The sequence below is a fragment of the Lagopus muta genome, chromosome 6, assembly GCF_023343835.1.
Source record: "Lagopus muta isolate bLagMut1 chromosome 6, bLagMut1 primary, whole genome shotgun sequence".
NCBI classification, from domain to species: Eukaryota; Metazoa; Chordata; class Aves; order Galliformes; family Phasianidae; genus Lagopus; species Lagopus muta.
Genome location: NC_064438.1, coordinates 37,922,245 through 37,947,297, shown reverse-complemented (window position 1 = coordinate 37,947,297; position 25,053 = coordinate 37,922,245). Strand labels below are relative to the sequence as shown.

The 25,053-nt window shown below is 49.7% G+C and overlaps 2 protein-coding genes across 2 annotated transcripts; one reads left to right on the top strand and one right to left on the bottom strand.

Annotated features, from left to right (window-relative positions):
• Window positions 1-239: 239 nt before the first annotated feature.
• Window positions 240-16,187, bottom strand: DLST (dihydrolipoamide S-succinyltransferase). The gene is made up of 15 exons (XM_048948724.1): window positions 16,054-16,187; window positions 12,497-12,530; window positions 11,432-11,480; window positions 10,341-10,396; window positions 9,911-9,985; window positions 9,470-9,525; window positions 8,672-8,783; window positions 8,055-8,213; window positions 7,720-7,805; window positions 6,953-7,050; window positions 4,990-5,120; window positions 4,340-4,413; window positions 3,407-3,490; window positions 2,723-2,890; window positions 240-2,234 (listed from the first exon to the last, which is right to left on the bottom strand). The coding sequence occupies exons 1-15, from the start codon at window positions 16,120-16,122 to the stop codon at window positions 2,100-2,102; spliced, it is 1,386 nt and encodes a 461-aa protein (XP_048804681.1). The 5' UTR covers window positions 16,123-16,187; the 3' UTR covers window positions 240-2,099.
• A 2,466-nt stretch (window positions 16,188-18,653) lies between these two features.
• PROX2 (prospero homeobox 2) lies at window positions 18,654-24,543 on the top strand. The gene is given in 7 exon segments (XM_048947682.1): window positions 18,654-18,836; window positions 19,062-19,753; window positions 20,801-22,284; window positions 22,684-22,860; window positions 22,862-23,074; window positions 23,140-23,333; window positions 23,450-24,543. Coding segments are annotated over 4 exon segments (2,001 nt in total). The 5' UTR covers window positions 18,654-18,836; window positions 19,062-19,753; window positions 20,801-20,859; the 3' UTR covers window positions 23,326-23,333; window positions 23,450-24,543.
• Window positions 24,544-25,053: the final 510 nt, after the last annotated feature.

Below are 25,053 nucleotides of genomic sequence, written 5' to 3'. Positions count from 1 at the left end.
CACAGCAGCTGCTCGAGCCTCCTACAGCAAGCGAGGCAGACTCAATCAACCAGGTTGCCCTGGATTGGTGTAAGAGCCTGCGTGGTTCAAAGGCTACACTCTAAACAGAATACAGCTTCATGTACACAGGTACGGATGCCCTGCTGTATTCTGAAGGTGCATGGGAAGCGTTTTTAAAATCAGAACCTTCTCTTTCACTCCGTTTATTTTTGCAACAGCAGCTGACCACGCTGGTCTTCTCATAGCATAGGGTTTGGGTTTTTCCTCCCCCCCTTCTCTCCTCTCCTAAGCTATCTCAGTCAGGCACAAAGGAAAGCTGATGCCACACATCTATTTCTCCTTAGCTGCCAGGAAGCAGTAGAAACAAGTACTAGAAAATTCTCTCATCAGCAATGCAGCTGTGCATGCAATAGTTTTCTCTCAGAAGAGACTGCCTTTACTCATAGCTGGTAAAGGCAAACCATTCTCTGAAGCTTATGTCAGAGATGGGAAACCCCTACCACAATCCAGGAATGGTTTCTTAATGTTCCAAGACAGACAGCTCCTTGGAGAAATGCTCTCAGTGCCCATAACGAGAAACAACTTTCAGTTTACATTTCTTGCCTGCGCAACCATTAACACCCTTTTTCTCACTTCCACAATTTACAACCCCTGTTCTACCAAGGAAAACCAACCTGGTTCCAGAACCATACTGAGAGCTTGTCCCAGTTCTCATTCTTGGCCATCACACCACTTAGAAAATGCTGGGATTTCTTTGCTGTCAATAGACAAAGAAATATGGAAAAAGATGCTTTCTCGTATTTTCTGGTAAGAGACAGTTCTATGCCAGAGGATTTGAGAACAGGAGAGTTCAGAGCCAGAGAAACTTCCATTTACTATCACCACGGAAAGACCCAGCTCCAGTTCCCTTCCTCTCACTCCCAGAGAACGGGCTGTTCATGCTGTGCTACAGAGGCTGCCAATGCCCAAGGCCTCTCTCAGGAACTACCTCCCCAAACACAGCCCACCTTGCAGTTGTTGACCAGTTTTATTTCATTTAAAATCCGCTGTGTTAAATATTTTAGTTACAAGTTCAGTGTAGAGGGTAAGAGTAATAGACTCTGCAGGCACTAGCAACCCCCTCACTCCCCATTAACATGTGTGCGCTATCAGATTAAGGACTGTCCCCCCTCCCCCCAAAACCAGCAGCCTTGGGCTGGGATATACATTACACTTGCAGACCAGCCCTCCCTTCCCCCCCCAGCTCTCTGCTGGTAGCAGGCCAAGCCCTCACACGCAGACCCATCCATCAGTACGCTGTGATTCAAGGACAGCTGCTGCGGGCTGTTTCTTAGCCTAGTGTTGGGCATGTCATGGTGAAAGGGTGGCCTCCCATCCCCAGGAACAGTGCTGCCTCCACAGGGATCATGGGCTCTGCCTACTTGGCCAGGAACATTCATGTCTCAGTGGCCAGGCTAGAGAGAGACAGACGATCTCCAAGGAAAAGCAGGGGAGATGCAACCACTGCATTCCAGTCCGTGGAGGGAGTGTAATTAGAGCACTGCCAGGGGCACAACACCTACCTCAGCACTGCTCTGATCAAAAACTCTGCTGCAATTGGCCTGGGGGAACCCAGGCTGCCCTTGCAAGGCAGACGAATGTGATATATTTTCAAGCAAAACGGGGACAGAACAGTAGCCTTTCCTCTCCCTCCCCTCCCAGAACCTCAATGCTAGGAAATAAAGCTGAACCCACCCTGGAGTGGCAGGAAAGGATACCCTAGCACAGCAGCAGCAAGCACTTTCCAGTGGTATTGGACAAGCTAGAGGTGAGAGTTTGGTGCCGTGAGGGAGAGGATGCCACACAGATGGCTCCAAAAAGGCAGTGCCGTTCAGCAGTCAGCCCACTGCACGGCAATCCTAGTGAGAGGCTGAACCATCCGTTAAACAGAACAGGAAAGGAGGTAGGAGCTATCCTCCCAGTTCCCTCTGGGACATCTCTGATCTCAGGGGTGGGAGGGAGACTGGAATGACCCCAGCCAGTCCCTGAATGCCCTGCGTTGCGCCCCTGCTGGTGCTGCGTCTATGCCCTGGGTGGGTTGTGTGGGGGGTGTGACTGCTCTACAGGTCGAGTAGCAGCACGCGGGGATCCTCCACCGCTGCCTTGATCTTGCGCAGGAAAGTCACTGCCTCTCTGCCATCAATCAGCCGGTGATCGTAGGTCAGTGCCACGTACATCATGGGCCGGATCTCGATCTGAAGGGGGAGAACAAGACGGGTATTAGCGAGCTCAGCCCTGCTGCCTGCAGGATACCCTCCTCTCAATCTAGGGAAGACCTGGCATTCTCCTGTCCTGAATCAGGGGCTCGGAACACCGCATGGCACAATTCACACCCGCTCATTCAACCCAGGCACCAGCACTAGCTTAGCCTGCACTGCACAACGCTTGGTCCCTTCTCTGGAGCTGCTCTCTATCACAGAGACTACAGCCCCTTCCTCCTTTCCACACCCTAGCACTTATTCAGCTGCGTCCCTTTCGATTCGGGCAAGGCTCTCTGCACATCTCAGGCAAGTACCAGTGCCAGCAAAGTTGCCTTTTCATCTTTTAGTCTCTGCTCCTCCTTCACAGTGAAGCCTTTCAGAAAGCGACATCACCCTCCCTAGAAACAGTGTACCGGGCATGATCCTCATCCCACGGAGCACTCCTCTCTACTCACTGAAATCTCCTGTGCAGCTCCACTTACCTTGCCTCCCACAGCCACAGGCCTGTCAAAGATGGCATGCATGCCTAAGATAGCAGACTGCGGTGGGTTGATGATAGGTGTCCCAAAGAGTGACCCGAAAACCCCTCCATTGCTGATTGTGAAAGTGCCACCATCCATGTCTTCGATAGCCAGTTCATTCTTCCGTGCCTAGAGGAAAGGTAAGGTCTCAGAAAGCCACTCAGACCACAAATGACAAAGGACAAGGGTTTGAACGTTCAGCCTCTCAACAAATGCTGATGGCCAGAGCTTCACTTATTTGTTCAACTGAAAACCAGCATCAATTACTTGAAAACACATTCTGTTTTAAGACTCAAATATTTGCTGTCTTTGCGGAAGACTTTTTTTGCCTTTGATTCCAAATCCTGCTTGTGCAGGAAACAGATAAGAGGGACTTATCCCAGGGCAGTTCAGCCTTGGCCTCCAAAAGGAATGGTGAAGACACAGCATATCACTAATACATAGTGGGAAGTCTTCTGGAAGGGCAACAAGTAGATAGGTCTGTCCTGTAAGCCATGGGCACAGCTACAGCTGTAACTGGATCGTTCCCTACAACATAACTCCATGTGTCAGAGGTCAGAGACGATGCCACAAGGGGATCAAATCAATTCATGCCTATCCAGCACCCTCCCAATCTTTTCCAAGAACACCTCCAGCTTTCCTTACCTTTTCCCCCAACTCATAGATAGCTCGCTCTATGTCAGCAAAGTTCATATTTTCTACATTCCTAACGACAGGGACCACAAGACCCTAGGAAGAAGCAAAGTGCACAATCAGCAGATTAATGGCAGTGACAAGTAGATAACCACTATTGGGCAGGAGCCTGGCCCAACCCAGCACCACTCCTGCCTCCTGCTCAGCCCACAGCAGGTGCTTGGCACAGCTGCCTCACATTCTGTCAGCCTGCCAGAAAACCTGGCATGGCACCCACAAAGGCCCTGTACAGTGAATGAAACGTTGTCTTTGCCTATAAACCCGTCATATAAATTCAGCCAGGACTGTCCGTATCCCCAGGCCACATCCACCACAGTGAGTGAGGCACTGGGCAGCTGTCATCTCTTTCTCTGTGAGAAGAACAGAGTCCTTACATGTGGGAGCTCCCCTAGACTTTGAGAGCAATGACAGAACTTCAGTCCTGGCCAGACCTCTGTCTTACAATGGAAAGAACTAATTCAGCATGAGTTCCATCCCATACTCTTCCTTCTGCAGGAACACCTTTTTCCGTTTTGAGCAGGAATATGATTTACAGAAATGGTGGGACAAAACAGCAGAGTTAGTCAGAACATACAAAGCTTTTAGTGTCCATACCATATTCTCACAAATGCAAGAAAAACATGTTTCTCTAACTTGGCTCTATTCGACCACCACCAAGATCTTTATTGACCCTGTTACTACACATTTAAGCACAGTGGCAAAATGTTCTTTGTCCTCCACCTTCTCCCAGAACCCACCTCAGCAGTCCACAATACATCAGATGTTCTCATCTAGATAAGCAGTCCCATCAGTACGATTCTGCTGCAAGCTGTGTTGGCTCAAAGCATATGACCATCCCAGACCCAAGGCTACAGGAACCATGCGCAGAGCATCTAAGGTACCTACCCGGGGAGTTGCTACAGCTACACTGATGTCCACATAGTCCCTGTACACAATCTCTTTGGTCGTGTCATCAATTACTAAAAGAAAAAAAAAAAAAAAAAGAAAAGAAAAAGGCACGTTACACATGCAGTACCCAAAGATCAAAAGCTTAACAGGCCAGAAATAGCCACAAATAATAACAACAACTTGCTTAACTATAGAAAGTGTGTCCTCACTGCTTCCATGGGAGAAGTATCAGGATATACAGAAAGGAATCATAGCACATAGAGGTCAGTGCCACTCAGACATTGCCTTGATTATTCTCCTCCTCTGGGTTTGAGCAAACACCTCTGACACTCACCAGGAACTGCACTGCACCTACAGCAACTACACCAAGCAGCAGGCTCAGCTTTCTTTGGGCTAAGACATCTAGCACTCACAGCCCCAGCCCCAGCAACCCTTGCTAATAGGACGTTTGGCAACATGTACTTTACCTACGTAAGTGGCATTAGCAACATCAGCAACAGCCTGAAGGACTTTGTCCTCTCTTCATCTTGTATTTGACTTGCTTATCCATGCCAACAGCCCTGCCTTGGACTGGGCCACCTGCTTTTTGCCCACTCTGGCACATTCACTGGTAAGATATGCGACTCACAGTGAGGATCACCACTCACCTGCATTCACAACAGGCTGGTCCTGCAGAGCGAAAGCTGAAGCTTTCACAAAAGCTGACATGAAACCTAATTTCAGGTTGTGCTTTTTCATGAAAGGATCCTTGTGTACAGCTCTCATCTCCCGGATGTTGCTGCAAAACATGTTACGACAGTGGTCAGCAGGGAGTCCAGGAAAAAGCCATTTCCTCACTCTGTAACAGATCTCAGTGCCATCCCAAGGACTGCAAACTTGCACTACCAACTGGCAAACTTCCAGCGTCCTGAAAAATCCTTTAGGAGGTGTAGGTGAAATGGGCTGATGGTTGCTCCAAAGCCCCTGCCAAAAGATCTAACGGGAACTGCTTCTGGACCCTAACCTCAACAGGATAGGTTTACAAGGCTTGTGCTGCCAGGCACAAAAGCAAGATGTGGCGTGGCATATTTCCTGCTTAGACCTGATAAAGCTGAAAATACTTATGCAGAAACTCTGGAGCCACCACTGCAGTGTGGCACTGCAGAAAGCAAATCCAGATGCATCTGGGCTGACCTGGAAGAATGAAAAACACAGGAAAAAAATGCCAAAAGAAGAAAAGATGCAGGTAATGATAGAGATAGAAGACTTCAACCACTGCACAAGCCCAGTACTAGCCAGTGCAATGACACCTCTGAAGCCCCACTCTTTGACTTTGGGAATTGAATGAATATGAAAGAATTGTTCCCAGATGCTATGAAGCCAAGTGCCAGCTCTGCCACAGCCTTCAAGCAGGTAACTCCTGTTCCCTCCCTGCTTATGATTATCAGAGATGAGAATGTTTACAAAAAGAAATGAGCTCTGCCTACTCTAGGATAATACAGATGCTGTGGAATTGCTTGATTCATCTCTCCTGATTCCAGAGACCTTAAGTCTTTGAAGAGACGGTGTCAGCAAGGAGCAGGGGTCTCTGTGGTTTAGAGTGTTTGTTTTCCTGCACCTAACCTTGTTTAGGGCTAGGATTACTGCCCAAAGACATTAGTGCCTCCCAAGACACAAGGACTGCAGCAATGAGGACAAGGTTTGCTATGAAAGTGACTCATTACGGCTTACTCCTTTCAGATGCTGACCCCCAACGGGAAGCAGGAGGCCCAAGCTCAGACCCTCTTGAGTCGTCAGCACAGCAATCAATCCAAACCAGATTACCAGATGCAATGAGAGCCCGAGGCCAGCGTAAAGCGACACCTCAATGAACCTCAGAGAGGAGATAACTCTGAAGCACTTCCCCTCCAATCAAGACTATTTTGCCAACCTTATTGTTTTGAGACCCAAATATTTACATGTTTTGTCTTAAGGAGTGGAATAGGATTTCAAAAGGCAATTTGATTTGGGCACAATTTCCCCCTAATGCACTGTAACATAAGCTGCCCACCTTCCAAAGCCATTAGAGTGCTCAGTCCATGCAAGCACTTGAGTAAGAAGACCCCCACCTGCCAAGAGGGGAGGGAGAAGGACCTCGGTCTGTTCTGGAAAGCTGAACCATCTCACAACAAGGGCTGCAGACGGGTGCAATGCTCATGTGAGAAGCTCTGGGGAACTACCTCATGGGTGGCCAAATATGCCCACCTGCAAAAGCAGTAACCTGGCAGGTGCTTTTGGTGTCTCCTAATAGCCACTGTCCAGTTGATAGCATTCACTCATGCTCATCTGTTCAACATCTACTAGTCCTCCACTACGAACCACATAGATGAGGAACTGGGCTGCCCCTTTAACAAGCAATAGATGATTCCAGAGGAATCAAAGTCCAGCAGGAAGCTATGCACACTTCCTGCTGCAACACCAGCATAGCCCAGATGAAAACGCACAGGTCGGGGAAAAGTCTAAGGAAGAGGTGCCAGAAGACACTGTTAGCCTTTCCAAATGCAATCAGCATGGTCTCAGCTGCTATTTAAAGATGACTGCCCTCATGTATTTCTACTAGCAAAGGTTAAAAACAACAGGTCTGCTCCTCACCTCATATCGATCTCATTGAAAGTGGTCAGCATGGCACAAGTGTTCTGAGCCTCCTTCAGCCGCTGGGCGATACGCTGACGCATCCTATTCATTTTCACCTGAAAATTATAAAGAAATAAGCAGAAGCTGCCTCAAGTTCACACAAGAGGCAAAACACACAAGAAACAAATAAGGCCCTTCTTGCTATCTGGTTGACCAGTAAAACGTCCAAGGTTTTCACCTCAGGTTTCCTTGAAGAAGGAGCACAGCAAGCTGAGAAATCGGTCGCCCAGCTTGATTAAAAGTTCATTTGAACTGCAGAATTGAAATGCATCACAGTAGAACTGCTCTGACCTGCCCGTTTCTCAGAAATGCCAAGTACAGTCAAATTTCCAGCATAAGGCTAGTATAAGAGCAGCAAAACAGCTGTGAAAGCAGACTGCTCCATCAAGTTTTCTTAAGAAGGTACGAGATAGCTGTAGCGCCCAGCTGAGGTGCCCTGGTTGTGCACAGACCAGGCAGATCACGTGGAGCTGTCTGTGCTCAGTCAGCAGAGCTGAGGACAAGATTTTTGCCTAGAAAAGACCAACATGAGATCAGACCTGGCTCTCTTCATGCCACCTCCAAGTGGTCATCTCATGTAAAGCATTTCCCAATCTGTCACAACCCTGACAAGTTGAACGTGAACAGATATATTCAGATTCATTCAGCAAGTTCACAGGTTATGCCAAAACAAGTCATCACCCGGCAAGAGAAGAACCAGCAAGGCCCCTATTCCCACAGCTTACCCTATGCTCAGATCTGGCACCTTTGCTGGGCACTGGCTCCCCAGGAGGGGCTGCCACTGGAGCTGCAGCCGGCTTCACTGCAGACACTGAGGAGTAAAGAAGACATCAGTCAAAAAGGAAAACCAGGGGCTGAGGGCAATGCCTGAGAGACAGAAGGCCTGTTCAAGCCACTTGCTTAGGGTGCCTAAGCAGCCTTGCATTGGCTGGGCAGCCTCAGGGACAGCTGAGTTCTCCAGACAGGCCTCCACTATACAGCCAGTTTGTTGGCTTTAACTTTACCAACACTCCCCATGGAAAAGAGGCCTTAAAATAAGAGGAAGTGGCTCTTGCCTCACCTGGTTTGCTGTCAATGGGCTGAGCTGACACAGGTGGCACTGGTGGCATTGTGGTTGGAATTGGTGCTGCAGCAGGAGGAGGAGGAGCTGCAGCTACAGGTTCAGGTGTTGCAGGAGGAGGAGGAGGGGCTGCTGCTGGTTTGGCCTTGGCAGGAGCAGCTAAAAGAAAAGGAAGAACAATTATTATAAGAGCAACCACAGCTTCTACTGCCAGGGACCTCTGAGCTGAACCAACCTGACAGAAGTCAATCCTCTAGCATTTTGCCTTTATACACTCTACACTAATAAACTGATAGGAGCCACCCCATGTAGATCCCATGGTGTTTCATCTCATCAACACCCTAGATCTCCTCACTGTGCAGAAGACTGGAGAGTAAAGAGGGTGAAGAATGGAGGTATGTGAGGGGAATTCTCGGATAATTTTAGCTTAGTACTGCAGTCTCCTCCAGAATAAGGAAAAGGCAAGTTTCCCTCTCAGAAAGACTGCAATTACATTTGTCTGTTTTTTTTTTTCTTCAGCACATCACTGTTTTAAAAAAAAAAAAAAAAAAAAAAAACCACCACCCAAAAAACTGGTTGAAATGGGAAGGTAAGTGCAAGTTAAACCCCAAACTTACCTCCAGTTTTCCTGAGTTTGAACAGAGGTGTCCCCCCTTCCACTCTGCCACCATCAGGTACCAAAAGGGCTTCAATCACACCAGCTGCTGGGGCTGGAACTTGCAATGATGTCTGTAAAAAGGAAAGTCTTTAAATTCTCCCAAATACTGGATGAGGAACGAGTGCCCAAGCAAAGATGCCAATAGGCACATGCATTGTAGTCCGGCACAGAGAGCAGCTCTGTCCTGCACCATTTCCACCAGTTTGCATGCCCTCCAGCAGGGTTTTGTGCCAACACTTAGAAGTGTGGAAGATGCTGATAGTAGATCATACAGTCTGATCTTCCTGCTTCAAGGTACAATGCAGAACTGACCTACTGCCAGCATCTTCCTGACAACAACACTGGAAAAAGAACTTGGCAGGGAGTTTCAGCACAAGCTTCAAAGCCTAAGAGTATTTTAAGGGGTAAACTTAATGGTTAAATTTAAAATAGCCTGAAGATACCAAATTGCTCTGCAGATTTCTCCTGTTCAAACACAGACAGGTTTCCAAGGTGACAGCACCCTAACAGGAGGGAGTGAAATTACAGATCCTACAAACATCAGCTCCTCTGACTCTTAATCAAGTGTATGAGGAAGGAAGGAATTATCAAGCAATTCTCACTTCAGGTATAGCCTGCTTTCATAGTAAATGGAGAAAAGTCTGTCCCTGTGAAGGGAGCAAGAGAGACAGGCAGGATGTGCAGGCTCAGCTGGAGAGGAGCCACACAAGGTACTCACTAGAGAACCAGAAAACGTTTTGGTCCAGAGAACTCCTACCTTGTCTGTTTCAATCTCACACACCACTTCATCTTCCGCCACTGTGTCTCCAACAGCTGAATGATAGATATGAAGACCACTGTGAGGAAGGAGGTGTGCTCCAGCCTCCCCTCTTAACCCACAGCAGTTTCCCACTAACCCAGAATTTTTTCACCCCAGTTTTCCACGTATTCTAAAGAAAAGTGTAACTCAAACTATCTACCGCATAGAGTCCAATTCCAGTTTAAACATCTCTCTTCATCCAACATTACTCAGGACAGAGGAACTGAAGCAGTAATCGCAATCCTTACTCCGCAGGAGAACTGTAATTAACCTTAACTGCCTTGTTTGTCACAGACTGAAGAATATAAAATGGTCAGCCAGTTAACTACAGTCCATCCCTGAGCTGTCCAGTGCAGAAGAAATGGTACTGAGAATCGCAGGGAAGAGGCAACTATTTACCTTTCTCCCACCTGACATCTCCTTCTGTGACTGACTCTGCAAAAGCTGGGGTGTTCACCGTAACCACGTCATCCCCTGTGACAGAGACAGACAGATAGACTTGAACACATTCAGAGCTCAGAACTTTTGGCACCTCTTCATTCTTGTCGCCAGGACTCCAGGAGAGTGAGTGCACAAACACTCAAGCCAGCTGACCTTCTCCTTGCTTCAGTAACGATTGAGATTTGAACATGAGAGAAAATCTCACCTGACTGTAAGTTGTAAGTCACAATGTGACAGAAGAAGCAGACAAAATCTTTAGGGCTCCGTGCCCAATCAAGTGTGACAGCAATGAATTTAGACCAAGGGTGGAAAAGGCAGCTTCAGCTGTTGTTAGAACAGCAACAGGTAACATGAGAGTCACCCCACTGACTCCTGCCTCTTTACTTACTATGTACTGCTGTGGTTCTGAAGTAACGGACAGTGAAGACACTGGAGCTATTTACTCTGCAGAGAGAAAGAAAATAAGATATGAACACAGAATAAGCAGCAAGTTCCTGTGGAAGCTGCCAGCACCAGTCTCAAGCACAAAATTTACATTTGCTTGTTTAACTAATCTGAAGGCTGCTCAGCTGTTCAAATGTATTGGTTCAAAAGGACTCCCACTTACCTGATCAAGGGGCAAAAATCCAACCAAGAAGCATGGAAACAATTCAGTAGTGCTCTCAGAAAATCAGCGTGAAGTGACATCTACAGAATTTTAATTTACAGAGACATCCCAACATATCTGCTGTGTTTTAAATACTGGTAAAAGGTTGACCTGCTCAGCCTACTGCACGCCTAGGATGTGATCACAGGAACCATTTTTTACCTCTAAAAAAAGTCTGAAGAGAAAGCACCATAAAATGGCAACGGCAAAGCATTCAAGAGACAACTGCTTCCCTCCACCATTCCTCTTCACAGGGAGCTGGCACAGATGTTTTTTATACCTGTGGATACTATATTTGGAAACTTGAAGCAAATGTGCTTTAGCATTTCCTCTAACACAGGCTGTTTGGTGCAAGCAGACCAGTCTATCAAGCTCTTGGATGCACTCTTAAGGTTAAAAAAAAAAAAGTATTTGTGGAAATGATGAGACCATCTCAGCAATGCAGACCTTGTCATACGAACAAGAGCTCCCCGAGCCATCCCACTCCTCCTGCAGGAGACCACCTCTTCATGTGTCCATCAGAAATCCTACTGGGAGGCTACCATAGAGCATTCACAATCATAAGAACAGTGGGAAGAAATTGATTAACCACTGCTCTCTTCATTCCTGCCCATCCTGCCTTGACATCTGGTTCCAGACAGACCTTATTTTATTGAAACATACAAAGTTCCTGACCTGCAAAAGCCAGAGAACCCAATTTTTTTTTTTTCCCCTCCATGCTCCTCAGAAATGCACAAAGATTTTCTGACAGCTGACTTTATTCTGCTTTCCAGCTTCCAAATGTTATCACGGTTAGATCCCCTGCATATCACAGCTCTCCTACGGATACTTACATGAGCTTCCTGCTGTCAATGTAGGCCAGTCCCTGGCTGCCAGCCACACCTGTGAATGAGAAAGCTGTTACCCACAGGAACATCACCCAGTCCTCAGGACTGCTAAAACCTCAGTTGCTGGTGAGCTCTCCCCACCAACACAAAGGGATTCCTAGCAGGAGAAAGTGGCAATCCCCTAAGAGGTGCTCTCTAGAACTCTCACAATTGCATGGAACAGTAAGGAGGAAAAATGCCTTCAAAATGGGGTACAGGGCAGAGCAGTGAGTCACTGCCACCCCTCTTCTCTCTTCACCCACTGACCCAAGAACAAGTCTGCTTCATAATTCAAAATGGGGAAGATACTTGCACAGCTTCTCAGGGTTTTCTAGGCATCAGTGACCCCTTGCCACACTGCTCACATGCCCTGACACAGCAATTCTTATTACTTACTGAACTCCTGTCCTTTGCCTCTTTCAGGGCACTGGACCTATTTCCAGACTGATCTTAAAGAGAACCAGTATAGCAATTATAGAATGTAATTATCTCAATTACACAACACCAAAAAGAAGCAGCATTTATCCACTTGATCTTTAAGAAAGGTAATACAATATTGATACCATCCCCTACTGAAAGCTAATAACACTGGAATTCTATAGCCAGGAAAGATAAGCAGATTTAACACATTTCTCAAAGCAGACTCAAAGGGAAGTGATGTAATCCCATACAAAGGTAGCACAGCTCTGAGAAAACGCAGTTTAAACACCAGACGACTTTGTGGTCATATTCACTCTGACATTTCAGTTAACATTCACCCAAATTTTCAAAGCAGTTTATCAGAGAGCTGGTCTCTGCAACAGCAAATGTTGTAAGCATTACAATGCTTGAAATACAGCACTGCTACTGAGAAATCTCTACCTTGGGTGGATGCATTGGGTGGCATTTACACTAGGCAAGAGAGGCACTCATATGGGCACACGTTTCTTCATTGTATGATTGATAGAAATAACTCTTAATAAATCCAATTATCAATAGATAAGCACCTCTGCCTAGATTAACTTGAAGTTAAATACAAAACATAAGACTTACCAGACAGGGAGCGCCTTGCCAGAGTACAGTTGCCCTGTCAGAGAGAAGAATGTCAGTACTGCAAAAAGGCAGCCCCAACCTAGAGGAGCTTTGGTTTTCCTAAGAGACCTGGACCAGAAGGGCTCCACCAGTCCCACAGTCACAGAACCTAGCACTTAGCACCGTTTTCTTGGTTGTTCAAGGCTATAGGGTCTTTGAACTCCAGAAGGTCAGAATTTTCCTCGACAGCCTAACTCCTTCTGCCTACAGTGAGCTGGGGACTCCACCTCCTTGTGACCTTTTGCTTCATACCCAGTAATCATTGACCCACCTTTCACTGGCACCAAACCTGCAGATCTGGAGAACCAAAACATTCTTCACAATCTATAGGAAAATACCACTATACTCACGACTGAAATGTGATTGACGATGGTTTAAACAGCTCAAAGCATCCTAATCCAGCAGCAAATACCGAAGGTAAAAATCAGATGTCATTCAGAACGTCTGTTTCAGGATGGAGGTTTATGTAGAAACCCCAACTTCAGTATCACCAGAGCAAGAAAAATGGGATACAGTTGAATACCAAAATAACTTCTGTAGATGTGCGTCACAGACAGCAGAAACATTAGGGACCAAAGAGATATTTAATCCTGTGTCTTATCAGCTACAGGACTGGGTGGTATAACATGCTAAAGTACCTTCAACAGACACCTCGCATCATCAAAACTATTTAACGGTTCTGAAATTGGCCCCTTGGCAGATCAATTATCCAAACTCAAGGACGGGTTTGGCTTCCCAGATATTAATGTGCAGTCAATTCAATTGTCTATGGGCAGCTCGACATGGCTGCAAATCAGCTGTGCTGAGGATGCACAGCCTGGCTGCTGTGCCAGCTGGGATCTGGCAGAGCCCATCAGCTGCAGCACCACTCCATGCAGCAGCCCACCTTGGGCCCAACATCCTAGACATGAGATTCTGCAAAACCAGCAGGGCATGTGGAGAAGGAAGAGAGAGGTGTTGCACCATCCTGAGCGCTACACAGCTTAGCCTCAGCTCAGCACTGCTAGCATTGATACAGTTCATGCAGAGACAGTTCTAAGCCAGGATCACTAAGACAAACCTCCTGCTAACTCCATCTGGTTGTGTGCCTAAAGCACCACGATCCTCAGTACGTGCCAGCACCTGCGCTGGTCAAGTCCTCTTCAATTTCTGTAATGTCTCACATAATACTGAAGTTAATCTCAAATAAAATATCAAGGAATATGAGCTCCCCTCTGTCCTTTAATGTTTTCCTGGGTACTCTATAAAGTTGTAAAGGTAATCCAAGCATCCCAGTAATTCATTAAGAAAAAGTACAGAACCAGTGTAAAGGTCTTAGTATAAGGTTAAAAAAAAACAAGTTTAAAAGGTCTGTGCTAAAGTAAATGGCTGTGAGAAAACAAATCTGCAGCTCTCTTCCAGGAGAAGGGCCAAGCCTGTGTGCTACAGATGCTGCAAAATAAAGAAAAAATGGCATCGCTTCGCTTTGCCCTAGGCAAGAAGTGAGAGAAGAGCTCTACCGGTCTGAGAAGCTGTAAAGAAAGACACTGAGATGCTCTCTGCCTTGTGCTCTGCAGAACTGCTGTGCACCCACCCCTAACCACAGTGTGCCAGCACATGCAGCTCTGAGAGATGCCCCGTGGGCTTATTTCCTTCAGAGGAAAAAAGGGATTGGGAATCGCTGTGATTGTACCTGTTCCTGAAATCACCTGGCTACGTGTGTCACGTGTCAGATCTTTGGTAAAATAGGAAAACTGTAGGTTTCACCAGCTGCTGTTAGCATCCTGGGTCAGTGTAAAGAAGCAGTGTTCCTTTGGAGAAGCAAGTCTTGTTCTAATTTGCTACTGACTCACACAAGTGATTAAAACTTTCCCCCAGTTACACATGACTTCTCAGAATTGTTTTCATGCTGCTGTTATGTGAAAGTGACCCCACCATGTGGCAACTCAGGCTACACCTTCAAGGAGCTGTCACCTTCTAGCAGGTCACCACACACATAAATCAACTATAGTGTATGTCTGCTAAGACAACAGCCTGCATGCCTGCAAACCTCTTCTGCAGTGGTGGAAACAGGGAGCAGGTCGGGGCAGGACCCTACTTCAACAGGAGCATGAAGCCCATTGCACAGAGCCACAGTGAGACCTAGTGCTGAGCAGCTCTGACAGCAGCAATCATTTTGCCAGCCATGGCTTCTGCAAAGCATTGTGGCTGCTGCTTTACTAGCAAGGATGGATGCAAAGCAACGCTGTACACAGAAAACCCACCGTGTGTCTTTAACACAATTATATATAGCACAGCAAGGCAGATGCAAAGATAGGAGAGATAACAATTCACAGTGGGTACGGGATACAGTTACTAAGACAACAGGCTGACAGCTCTTGTAGCATGTGGAGGGGATCAGCGAGGGAGGAAGTTCTTAACAAACTCTTCCCCAGAGAAACACGAGGACTTCACCGCCAAAGTGTGAATGAATGACAGCTGCCCATCACATCATCCCTCTTCAGAACCTCTTGGTCCTCCTGGGACTGCCTTGGCTCACCCTTCTGCCACCGCATCTGACTTGTTGGGGCAGGAGCCTCAGTGGCACCTGCGTGATTTCTACTTGATGTATGAACACAGACCCCTCCTTCTTCCTAAGCATTAAACCCAGCTGTCCCCTCCCTTCGCATGCTGTTTCTTGCTGACTTCACCGTTCTTCTATTCAGCTGGACACTTCTGAATTTTGTCCACGTCTGTTGTTTTCACTTCTCCCAGCAGAGGCCTGCCACACTCCAGCATTCCTTTCTACAGTTCCCCCAAGCCCCATGTTATCTCCACATCAGCACTTACTCCCCACTTCCCTACTCCAAGAGATGTCAAGCTGCTACTACCTCCTTCACCTCTCAGCTTACCACTTTTTCTCCACCTCAAGCAGGCTAACCACAACTCACTGCCCACTTGCTGTTTAGCTGTGGACTCTCTCCATGCAAACTGGTTTTGAAAAAGTCTGTATTCTCCATCTGCCTCTCCTCCCTGTTCTGCATAATTACACAGCACCATAACTGCTGATAAAAAAAATAACTATTATTAAAACACCACTTAAACAAGCACGGTAAGTAATGTGTCACCACAAATACACCAGCACGGTTACGAACATAACCATACACACGCAGTTACAAACCGCTTACGGTGCACCGTACACACGTGTATCCGTGTGCATAACTCCGGGCACAGCCAACAGCCCACCTGCAATTCCCGCACCAAAGAAGAAGGGAATCGCGGAGGGAGGAAGGGAAGCGCCAGAAGGGAAGAGCCGAGGGGAGCGGCCGAGCCGAGGGCTCCCTCACAGTCACGGAGCCTCCGCCACGGCGGACAGCCCGCCCCGCCGCCGGGACTCAACACTGCGGCCGCGCCACCCGCGGTGCCCCCGCCCTGGAGCGGCGGTGGCGGGGCCGAGCCGGGCGCGTCCCGGTGTCCTTGGCGCCGCCGAGCCCGCCCGCCCAAGTGCCGCGGCAGCCCGCCCCTCGCCCTCCCCGCGGGCGGGCCGCGCCGGGCCGTACCTGCCGGAGGGTGCGCACCGAGCGGCCCAGCGCCCGGCCCAAGCAGCGCGACCGCCACAGCAGCAGCATCGCGGCGGTGGCGGGAGGAGCTGGAGGGCGGACACCGGAAGCAGGCCCGGCGAGAGCCGGAAGTGCGCAAGGCCTCACCAAGCGCTCCGGCGGGGGGGGAGCGGGGCGTGGCGGGTGCCGGGGGCGCTGCGGGGCGGGGGAAGTGGTGCTATCTCGCGGGCCGGCGGTGGAGCCGCTGCGTGGTCTGCCGCTGTCCGAGGCGGGCGGGCGTGTGTCCGGCTCTGAAGTGTGGCTGGGCTGCCGGGGCTGCTGTTCACCTGGGTCTGCACGGGCACGGTTCCTGGCTGTTGGTGGAATCCGGGTGTGGCTTTCTGCAGGGAAGCAGTTCTGGCGGTCTTTCTGCTCACCTTGCTGCGTCCTGCTGTCAGGCTCGCTGCTGCAAACGTCAGCTTGATTAGAAATGGGCAAGGAGGTCTCCTCACTGCTACAGAGAAATAAGTGTGGGGAAAAACAAAACGACAGACCACACATAGAAACAAGCAAACAAAAACAGGCAAAAGGATTTAAGTAGGCTTCATTGGAAAGGAATACAACAGGTCACGGAGAATCTAGCTTGACCTGATGTGATGCAATGAAGACAGGGCCAGGCTCTTTCAGTGGTGCCCAGTCCCACTCCTAAGACACGGTCCACGTTTTGAAAATATCTGAGGGTGCCCCAGTTACCTTCTGCTTTCTGCCTACTTCCAGGCAAGAAATGGTTGTTGAAATAAAATGCAGAGAACTTACTGCAGTCTCTGAGAAGTAGCCCAGGAAAATCAGAACTCTGTCTGGCAATCAGCATCTCTGAAGGTTACACACACGTCCTTAATATAGCTGTTGGTTAATAATACATCAGTGGTAAACTGCAACCTTCAAAATAGTCTCCTAAAATAAATTTGCAATGAACATTCTTGGTGAGATTTTCAAAAAAGATTGAAGAAAAATCAATAGGGTGTTGTCTCTGAGGCTTCAAAGATGTGCTGACTGCTTTAAAACAAAGCAGCTGTGCCAGAAAGGCTCTCTGCCAGGGGTTTCTCTGCAGTTTGTCTATAGAGGGCTGAGACCCTTGAGCAGGACTGCCTGGTGTCAACTGCTTTTAACCACAGCCACCTGCCTACCAAATGAATAAAACAATCATCACAGTATTTATTAAGTACGTGGAGGTGAGGTAGATGGCAACCTGGAAATGGCAGAGGCAATTTGGTTTTGTCTAGCTCCAGGAGTTCCATCTGCTTTTGCCTCCCACACCAAATGTCAAGCAGCTCCATCCTGGAGCAGAGGTTGGGTTGTGCTGATGGTAGGAATATCTCTCGAGTTCCCGACAGTCAGCAAGGTACTGACTTTTGCTGAATGTCCCAAGTTGGAAGGGACCCACAAGGACCATTGAGTTCAACTTCTGTCTCCATATGGGACCACCCAAAATTCCAACCCTGTGCCTGAGAGCATTGTCTGAATGCTCTTTGAACTCCATCAGCTTGGAGCTGCAACCACTGCCCTGGGGAGCCTGTTCCATGTCCAGCCACCACATGGTGAAAAGTCTTCCCAACTGTTTCCTGTATTGTGGACCCCTGGCATCACCACAGTAGGGAACATCAGAAGCACCTGCGCACCTTCAGCAGGAGCTCTGTTCACCTGAAGCTCCAGGCCATGGGTACCGCTTGCCTCTGGCTGTTGTACTTATGTCATCTCATTAATGATTAATTGTCTTGAGTCCTAGATGGGTGCTGTCAGATCAAATTGCAGCTTCCCAGCTCTCTCAAGGTTGTGCTAGTTGGTGGGGTGATCGTACAGTGTTGCATGGAGGATGCTGGATGGAGTTCTCTGCTCCAGGGATTGCCTCCTCATGGGCCTCAGCCTCTCAGCTGCCACAGCACGACTGAGCTGCAGAGCCTGACAGGCACTGCTTAGTGCTCTGCCATGATGGATATGGGGAACTGATGGTCTGCTCAGCCTAGTGCTGGTAATGTCTCAGAAGCTGATTATTTGACATTTTTGTCTGTCTGAGGTATTTTGCTCAAGGTTGAAGCTCTGCTTTAAGTTCCAGATGTCTTTCTTATCTCTGATAAACAACCTTCCTGAGATGGGATGTTTCTCTTCAAAGATTCAAGACTGTCATAAATTAGACCCACAGGGACAGCATCCTTGAGATGAGGACACAAGTCCAAAAGAGGAACCAATCAGAAGAGACTAAATGTCCTTGTGCCCAAATACGGATAAAGTGAGGAGTGGGATGCCTCCCCAAACAATCACTGACGACCCTTGCACAAGCACAGAAGATTCAAATATGTTATAGAACCTTATGCTTACATAAGCTTATTAATGTGTAACGGATAGGTGTCATTTATGTATTAGGTAGGCATATGGTGAAAACTTTTGACTATAAATGGAAGCCAGCATAAAGACTCAGAGCACTTGATTTGTGGGAATATTCCACCTTGTGCCCTGCCCAGAATAAAGCAATATCTCCTCTCCAAATACTCGTCCTTTTGAATGTGTTTTGGGAGATACAGAATCAACAACGTTGTTATCATTTCTGTAAGCCTGGGGGACGCTAAGGCAGGTGGCCAGACCCCTGGACATCCATCTGCATATTCAGGAGTTGTTCCCAGCTGGTTGGCTGCCTCCAGCCACCCCACTCCCTCTTTACAGGACATGAGCATAGCGGGAGGACTTGCTGGGTGGCTTCTCCATCATCCTGCAGCACCCAGCACACATCCTGCACCTTGGCAGCCCAGGTGAGTGGGGCACAGAAAGGCACGCGGCTTGGGCTGGGGCTCCTCACTGGTGGCAGAAATGGGACGCCTTGGGAAAGCTGTGGGGTGACAGGCTGCCAGTGGGGTGACATGGTGCTCCCAGAAAGAAGTGGATGGGGAGCTCTGCGGTGTGGCTGATGTCTGGGGAGGACATACCTGCCAGCTTCTCTGGGCATCTTCATTTTCCTCCTTGTTTTTTTTCTTCAGTTTGGAGGAGCATCTGTTTCTTTTTACTATTTTGGAAGACTGCACTGGTAAAGGCTGGTAGCAGCAGCAGGAATGGGAGCACCCAACTGCGAACTGCAGGGAGAGGACCCTGTTAGTGGGAGCAATTTACTTGGGCCAGGACATAGGGCCAGTCTGGATACAGATTGATGCTGGAAAGCCCCTCGCTTTTCTCCCATCCTCCAGCTGAGGCTCCCTGTGTGGAACATCTGAAGAATGAATAAGATATATATGTACCTTGCATTTGCTGTGTAGCTTTACCATAGGCAGCTGCTACTCTAAGGAGCAGTGTGTGGCTGAGGGTGAAGCAAGCTGTGAATGGGGTGAGCAAGAGCTGCCGGCAGCTGGGCCTCATGCTGACCTTGGGCAGAGCAAGTAGCCACACTGCTGGGGAAATGGAAACCTCATGGCTGGGAGGGAGGGGAGGCTACACAGAGAACAAGTGCTGTCAGGCAGCCTGGGAAATGGTTTATTACAGGTAGAGCAGCAGTAGAGGATCCAGAAAGGTGTGACAGAGGAGGGAGAGGGAAAATGGTCTAGCAAAATGGTGGGGCAGTGCAATTTACAGGGAAGACAAGCCCGAGGACCTGCACTGGAGTGATATGCCGTGGTGTGTGATTGCTCTTCTGAACACCAACCTGGAATAAAGGCTAACAAGCGGCCTGCTGAAAAGAGTGAGTAGAGGCTTTTTTTTAAACACCACTCAGTAACATGGAGGAGGACTTGCTGTAGAGAAAAGTCACGGGGACAGGAGATTAACAGCACTGAAAATGATCAGATGTATCTGGATATAGGTGAAAGAATCTCAGGCCCTTTAAAGATGGCTCTAAAAGGCATAAACCACTTCAGACATGCAGAGCTGATGCTAATTAATGTGGTTGGTGAGGCAGCACCCCATAGGGATTTTTACTCTTTAACGGACCAGGACATGAGCTTTTGCTATTCCTGTTTTAAAGGTGTCAGAACTAGCAAGAGGAGGGGTGGCTGGCTGCCTGCACTCATTGTGACAATTTTAAGCCTGAGGCTGCTGGCTCAGGAATTCTTCTCTTCCCCAGTAATCCCCATCCCTTTTATTCTGTTTTGACAAGCCCTCAGCAGCACTGTCCCAGCATGTCCTGCTAGTAGCGGTCATACTGTGCTTTTTCTGCTTTTAGCCCCTTGCTGTGCCTCTTCCAACCACCCCAGCATTGGGGGATGGCAGATGCTGCTCATCCTCATGCCCTCAGGGCTCCCTTTGCTCCATGCTGTGAATGCCTTCTGTAGAGCTCTGGCTGCTGTCCTTATTTCCGGGCACCCTGACAGTGCTCAGTGGCAGCTGCAAACGCCTTTGCCTAGGTGCACCTGGGGGAAGGCTCTATCTGGTGCTCAGTGCCCTTGTACCACAGTCCACGAGCTCAAAGGGGACTCTTGCCAAAGGTGATCTCCCTTTCTACTTATCGCTCTGAGCCTGTGCCCGACACACCTGAGGCTCCTGTTACCTGGGGTGGGGGGGAGAAGTTGTGGTCAAGGCACGGTGAGATGGATCTTCAACCCTTCCAGGGCAAAGCTGTGGTGCAGAGAGCCCTCACTGCTTGGCACATTCAAGGCCCAAACCATTAGAAGTGGGCTCTAGGCACCGCAAATGCCTGCTGTCAGGTGGGAGCTGGGAAAATCTGTCATGTGAGCATGCATGGAGGGTAGCTGTGTTTGGTTCTACCAGTGATACTTTACTCTTTCTTCAGCTCTGTACCTCTAGCTGGCAGAAGCATCGCCAGGAACGCCTGCCAGTCTGTCTGTGGAAATGATCCCCTACCAGTTGCAGGGTAGCTCACTGGTGCCCAGGCAGAAAGAGGACATGAGGAATGGCAAGTCTGCCCCTGTGCAGGACAGAGGCTGTGTTACTACAAAGCACCACCAAGGGATGAAAACAGAACCTTGTTTCCAGAGGGACCCTCTGTTGCCTTCCCCTAGCTCATCCCTCATGTCACAGCTGCTCAGCCACACAGCAGTTGGCAGGAGCCTGGACCCCTGCACCCTTTTCCCTTCCTCTGCAGTGGAGCCGCCCCAGGGCTATGAACTTGGTGTGCCTTTCAGAGAAGCAGCACAAACCCTGGCTATCACCAGAACCTGTGGCCCTGCTCCTGTGCCCTGTGCAGCTGATGGGGAGCAGCTCTCCGATGAATACCTACAAGCCAAGAGGGCTAGGGTGGAGAGCATCATCCAAGGCATGAGCCTCCTTCCAGCCCACCAGGGCTTGGAGGGAGGTTTGGCGCAGGGCAGGGAGAGAGGTGGGGGAGTGCCCCACCAGGGCAAGAGGAAGCCGAGGGTACCTCAGCAGCAGGGTGCGGGAGTGGCTGGGCAAGGGGCACCTGCTGCTGGCAGTCCCCACACAGCAGAGTGCCAGCAGCTGAGGGAGCAGCTCTGCTTTCTAGAGCAGCAGCTGAGGTGGCTTCAGGAGAGGTTCTCCCAGGTCTGTGACTCTGGGGATGCTGCCCAAACCCAGGAAGGTGCTGGGAAAGTGCAGCTGCTTCCTGGAAAACCTGGAGACAGAGTGGGCAGGGATGGTGTTGCCAACACCCATCATTCACACACAGCCACTCTCTGGGAGAGCATCCTGGAGGTGGATGGGCCCACGGCAGGGGAGGATGAGGAAGGCAGAGGCAGTGCAGGCATCCTGCCCTCAGTAGCCAGGGTGCTCTCTCAGGCCCTGAAACACGAGCTGGCTGGGATGACATCCCGTGTGGTGGACTCCGTCTTGAAGACCGTGTGGCCAAAGGCAGCCAGCCACCTCCTACAGCAACGGCTAGAGCTAGGGCCAGATGCCAGGGGAGGGTGTTTACCTGCTGAGAAAGGCAGAAAATCACTTGCTAAGGCACCCTCCCCGAGCATCCCGGGCTCACATCGGCCAGAGGCACCATCACTATCACTGGGGAAGAGCTCTCAGGCCAGATCCTTCAGCCCGGAAGGGGTCAGAAACCTCCGTCAGGCACCCAGTGTGGGTCACAGGCCAGGCTCAGCTGCCCTGGCAGTGCAGGACAGTCAGCTGCTGGGCCAGCTGCTGGTCTACACCCCACACAACCACTGGGACAGCCCTACTGCCTCAGAGAGTTGGCGCATGGAGCCTGCAGATGCACGCTGGGCAGTCACCAAGCTGCGGCCATTGGCAGTGAGGCCCCTGGGCCCTGACATGGTGGAGGGGAACAGAACACCCCTTACCCCTACCCACGTATCCTTTGGGGTAGATGGAGTGGCCTGGCTCCTCAGAGATGCCGATGGGAAAAGCCAACTTTCCGCTACTGAGTGGTCAAACACTGGAACAACCTTCCTAGAAAAAGGTGACTGATGACCCACACCTGTCAGCATCCAAGGGACATTTGGATAACGTTCTTGTTAATTTGCTTTAACTGTACAGGCACAGGTTTCCCAGAGGCTGTGGAATCTCCTCCTTGGAGATCTCCAAAAGCCACCTGGATGTGGGCCTGGGCACCCTGCTCCGGGCGTCCCTGCTCAAGCAGGACCCAGAGGACCCTCCTTGGCCATCCTGTGACACCAGGCTGTAGGGATGGGCTATGACAGACCAAAGCTGCCATGTGCAGGTTTTCCTTGACTCAAAGCCCACATCTAGGAGGCGCTGACCCCTGGCCACCTGAAGAAGGCCAAGCTGATGTTCTTCTTCACCCGCTACCCCAGCTCAGCTCTGCTGAGGTCCTACTTCCTTGACGTGCAGGTAGACCTGCTGTGGGATGCAGGGTAGGATCGCGGGGTGTGGAATTTTGGTGCTGGTTTGTTGAGAGCCCACTTCCCCCACTGTGTCTGCACAGTTCAGCCGCTGCATCAACTCCCAGCTCATCAAGTGGTTCAGCAACTTCCGTGAGTTCTACTACATCCAGGTGGAGAAGTTTGCCCGGCAGGCCCTGCTGGAGGGCATCACGGAGGCCACAGCCCTGCGCGTCTCACGGGATTCGGAGCTCTTCCGTGCCCTCAACATGCACTATAATAAGGGAAACGACTTCCAGGTGAGGGGCCGGGGTGTGGGGCACAGGGCCCACTTCCTGGAGCCCACCTGCTCATCTGTCCGCAGGTGCCCAGCTGCTTCCTGGAGGTGGCAAGCCTGACGCTGCAGGAGTTCTTCAGAGCGGTGCGGGCAGGCAGGGATGCTGACCCTTCCTGGAAAAAGCCTATTTACAAAATCATCTCCAAACTGGACAGCCACATCCCCGAAGTGTTCAAAGCTGCAGGCTGCTCCCAGGAGCTGCCGCACAATTGATCTGCCAGGCAAGGGGCCCCAGAAGGTTTTGGGTAACTGCTGGCGGGGTGGGGGAAAGGCTGGCTGTGCTGAACAAATCCTGGACTACGGCATCCGTCATTCTGTTTTATTTCTGTCCTGTCAGACAGCCTCCTTGGGTGAAGTCTACGGTTTGCTCCAGGCATCAGGATGTTGTGCTATACATTTCATTTGGCTGCTCAAAGGCAGCGGTGGAGACCCATGGAAAGAACATGGAGAGGAAGCCAAATGCCTGGAGCCTCTGCTCCAGCTTTCCCCAGGACCTGGGCCAAGCCACCTTTCTCCTCATTTCCACAGGGCCACAGATAAGGGCAAGTGGCCCTTTTTGTTTACAGAGCAAGCAGAGCTCCCAGCAGCGGGCACCGTTTCCTTGGCACGGCTGTCCAAGGCGCTGTGCTTGCTCCAGCAGCACTCGTCAGGCCCTGCCCAAAAACAACACAACAGCATCCAAAGCAAACATCTGGTGAATTCCAGCATTTCAAGCAGCCCATGAGGATGGCTGGCCCTGTCTGGGACACATCAAACTGTTTGTATCCGCCAGCACACTGCCTCACCAGTGTCCTGCAGAGGAGCTGAAGCTGGACAGTGTGACTTGTGTTGGAAGGGGTCAAGGCAGTGTTGGAAGCGCTGCAGGATGCCTGCTGGATGCTGGAGCACGGCAAAATGCATGGAGAGGAAAATCAATGCTGCACAAGCAGCCCTGCAGCAGGGTGCCTGTAGCTGGATGGCAACACCTTGTGGCTGAGCAGTGCAGTGTGGGTGGGCTCCACAGGGGCTGTATTACAGTGGCCCTTGCCATTGTGAGTGGGGTTAGCCACATTCCCTGTCTGGATTTGTATGTTAGTTGCTTGAGGTCTGTATGTTGTGCAAACCCAACTCCAAATTTACTCCATCTATTTTTAAATAAATACGGCTTACATTACCACTTTAAATCTCCAGAGACCTCTCTGATAACTTTTTCTCTAAACTTTACCCTGGGAATTTCTTGCATTTTGTTAGGAAAGAATAACCCCTTGAGAGAAGGGCTTCAGTGGCTGTGCTGTTGATGGCATGGTACGTACTTTCATGCAGCCTGGTTGTGCTCAGAACAGAGCAGGCGGTTTTCTCTTGAAGACAAATGCCTGGCACATGGGGATTTCCATTGGCTAAGTATGCATGCTTGTAGGGCTGGGAGAGAGGGAAGAGACTGCACCCACCACCATGGCAACAGTGACCTCCCCATGTGTGAGTGTGCTGTAAGAGTTGCTTTTCCATTTTCCACTAATTATTCAATAAAACAAGAGGGGTAGCACACTCACATCCTGCTGACTCAGTTTTACCTTTGAAGCAAAATCAGCTATTTCTCTGTATCCAAACATCCGTGATACATGCATAACATCCCCATTACCACCACTAGCCATCTGCTCTGGGAACAGTCCTGCATTTCCAATTGCATTCCCAGTCCCTCCATAGCACCACACGCAGTCCACACAGCTAACGACAGCAGATATTGCTGAGCTCTAAATACTGCTGTTTCCCTGCCTCCAGGCTAAGTGGCAGGACACAGCCGAGAGAGGGAGATGTAACCACATCCATGTCCTTAGAGCCCTTAACACTTACTCATGCCCATTATTATGAACTGTAAGAGCTCTCATTACTCACATAGAGCTAATTGGAGCTTGAGGAAGTCCTTGCTGAATGCTGAGCGTGGGTGCCACAGCAGCCTGGGGG

Coding starts and splice junctions, on each gene's coding strand:
- DLST (XM_048948724.1), bottom strand. CDS start 16,122: ATGCTGCTGCTGTGGCGGTCGCGCTGCTTGGGCCGGGCGCTGGGCCGC. Junction 8,784..9,469: donor GTGAGATTGAAACAGACAAG/GTAGGAGTTCTC, acceptor TCCTTTTTACAG/ACATCATTGCAAGTTCCAGC. Junction 5,121..6,952: donor TTCAATGAGATCGATATGAG/GTGAGGAGCAGA, acceptor CATGTTTTGCAG/CAACATCCGGGAGATGAGAG.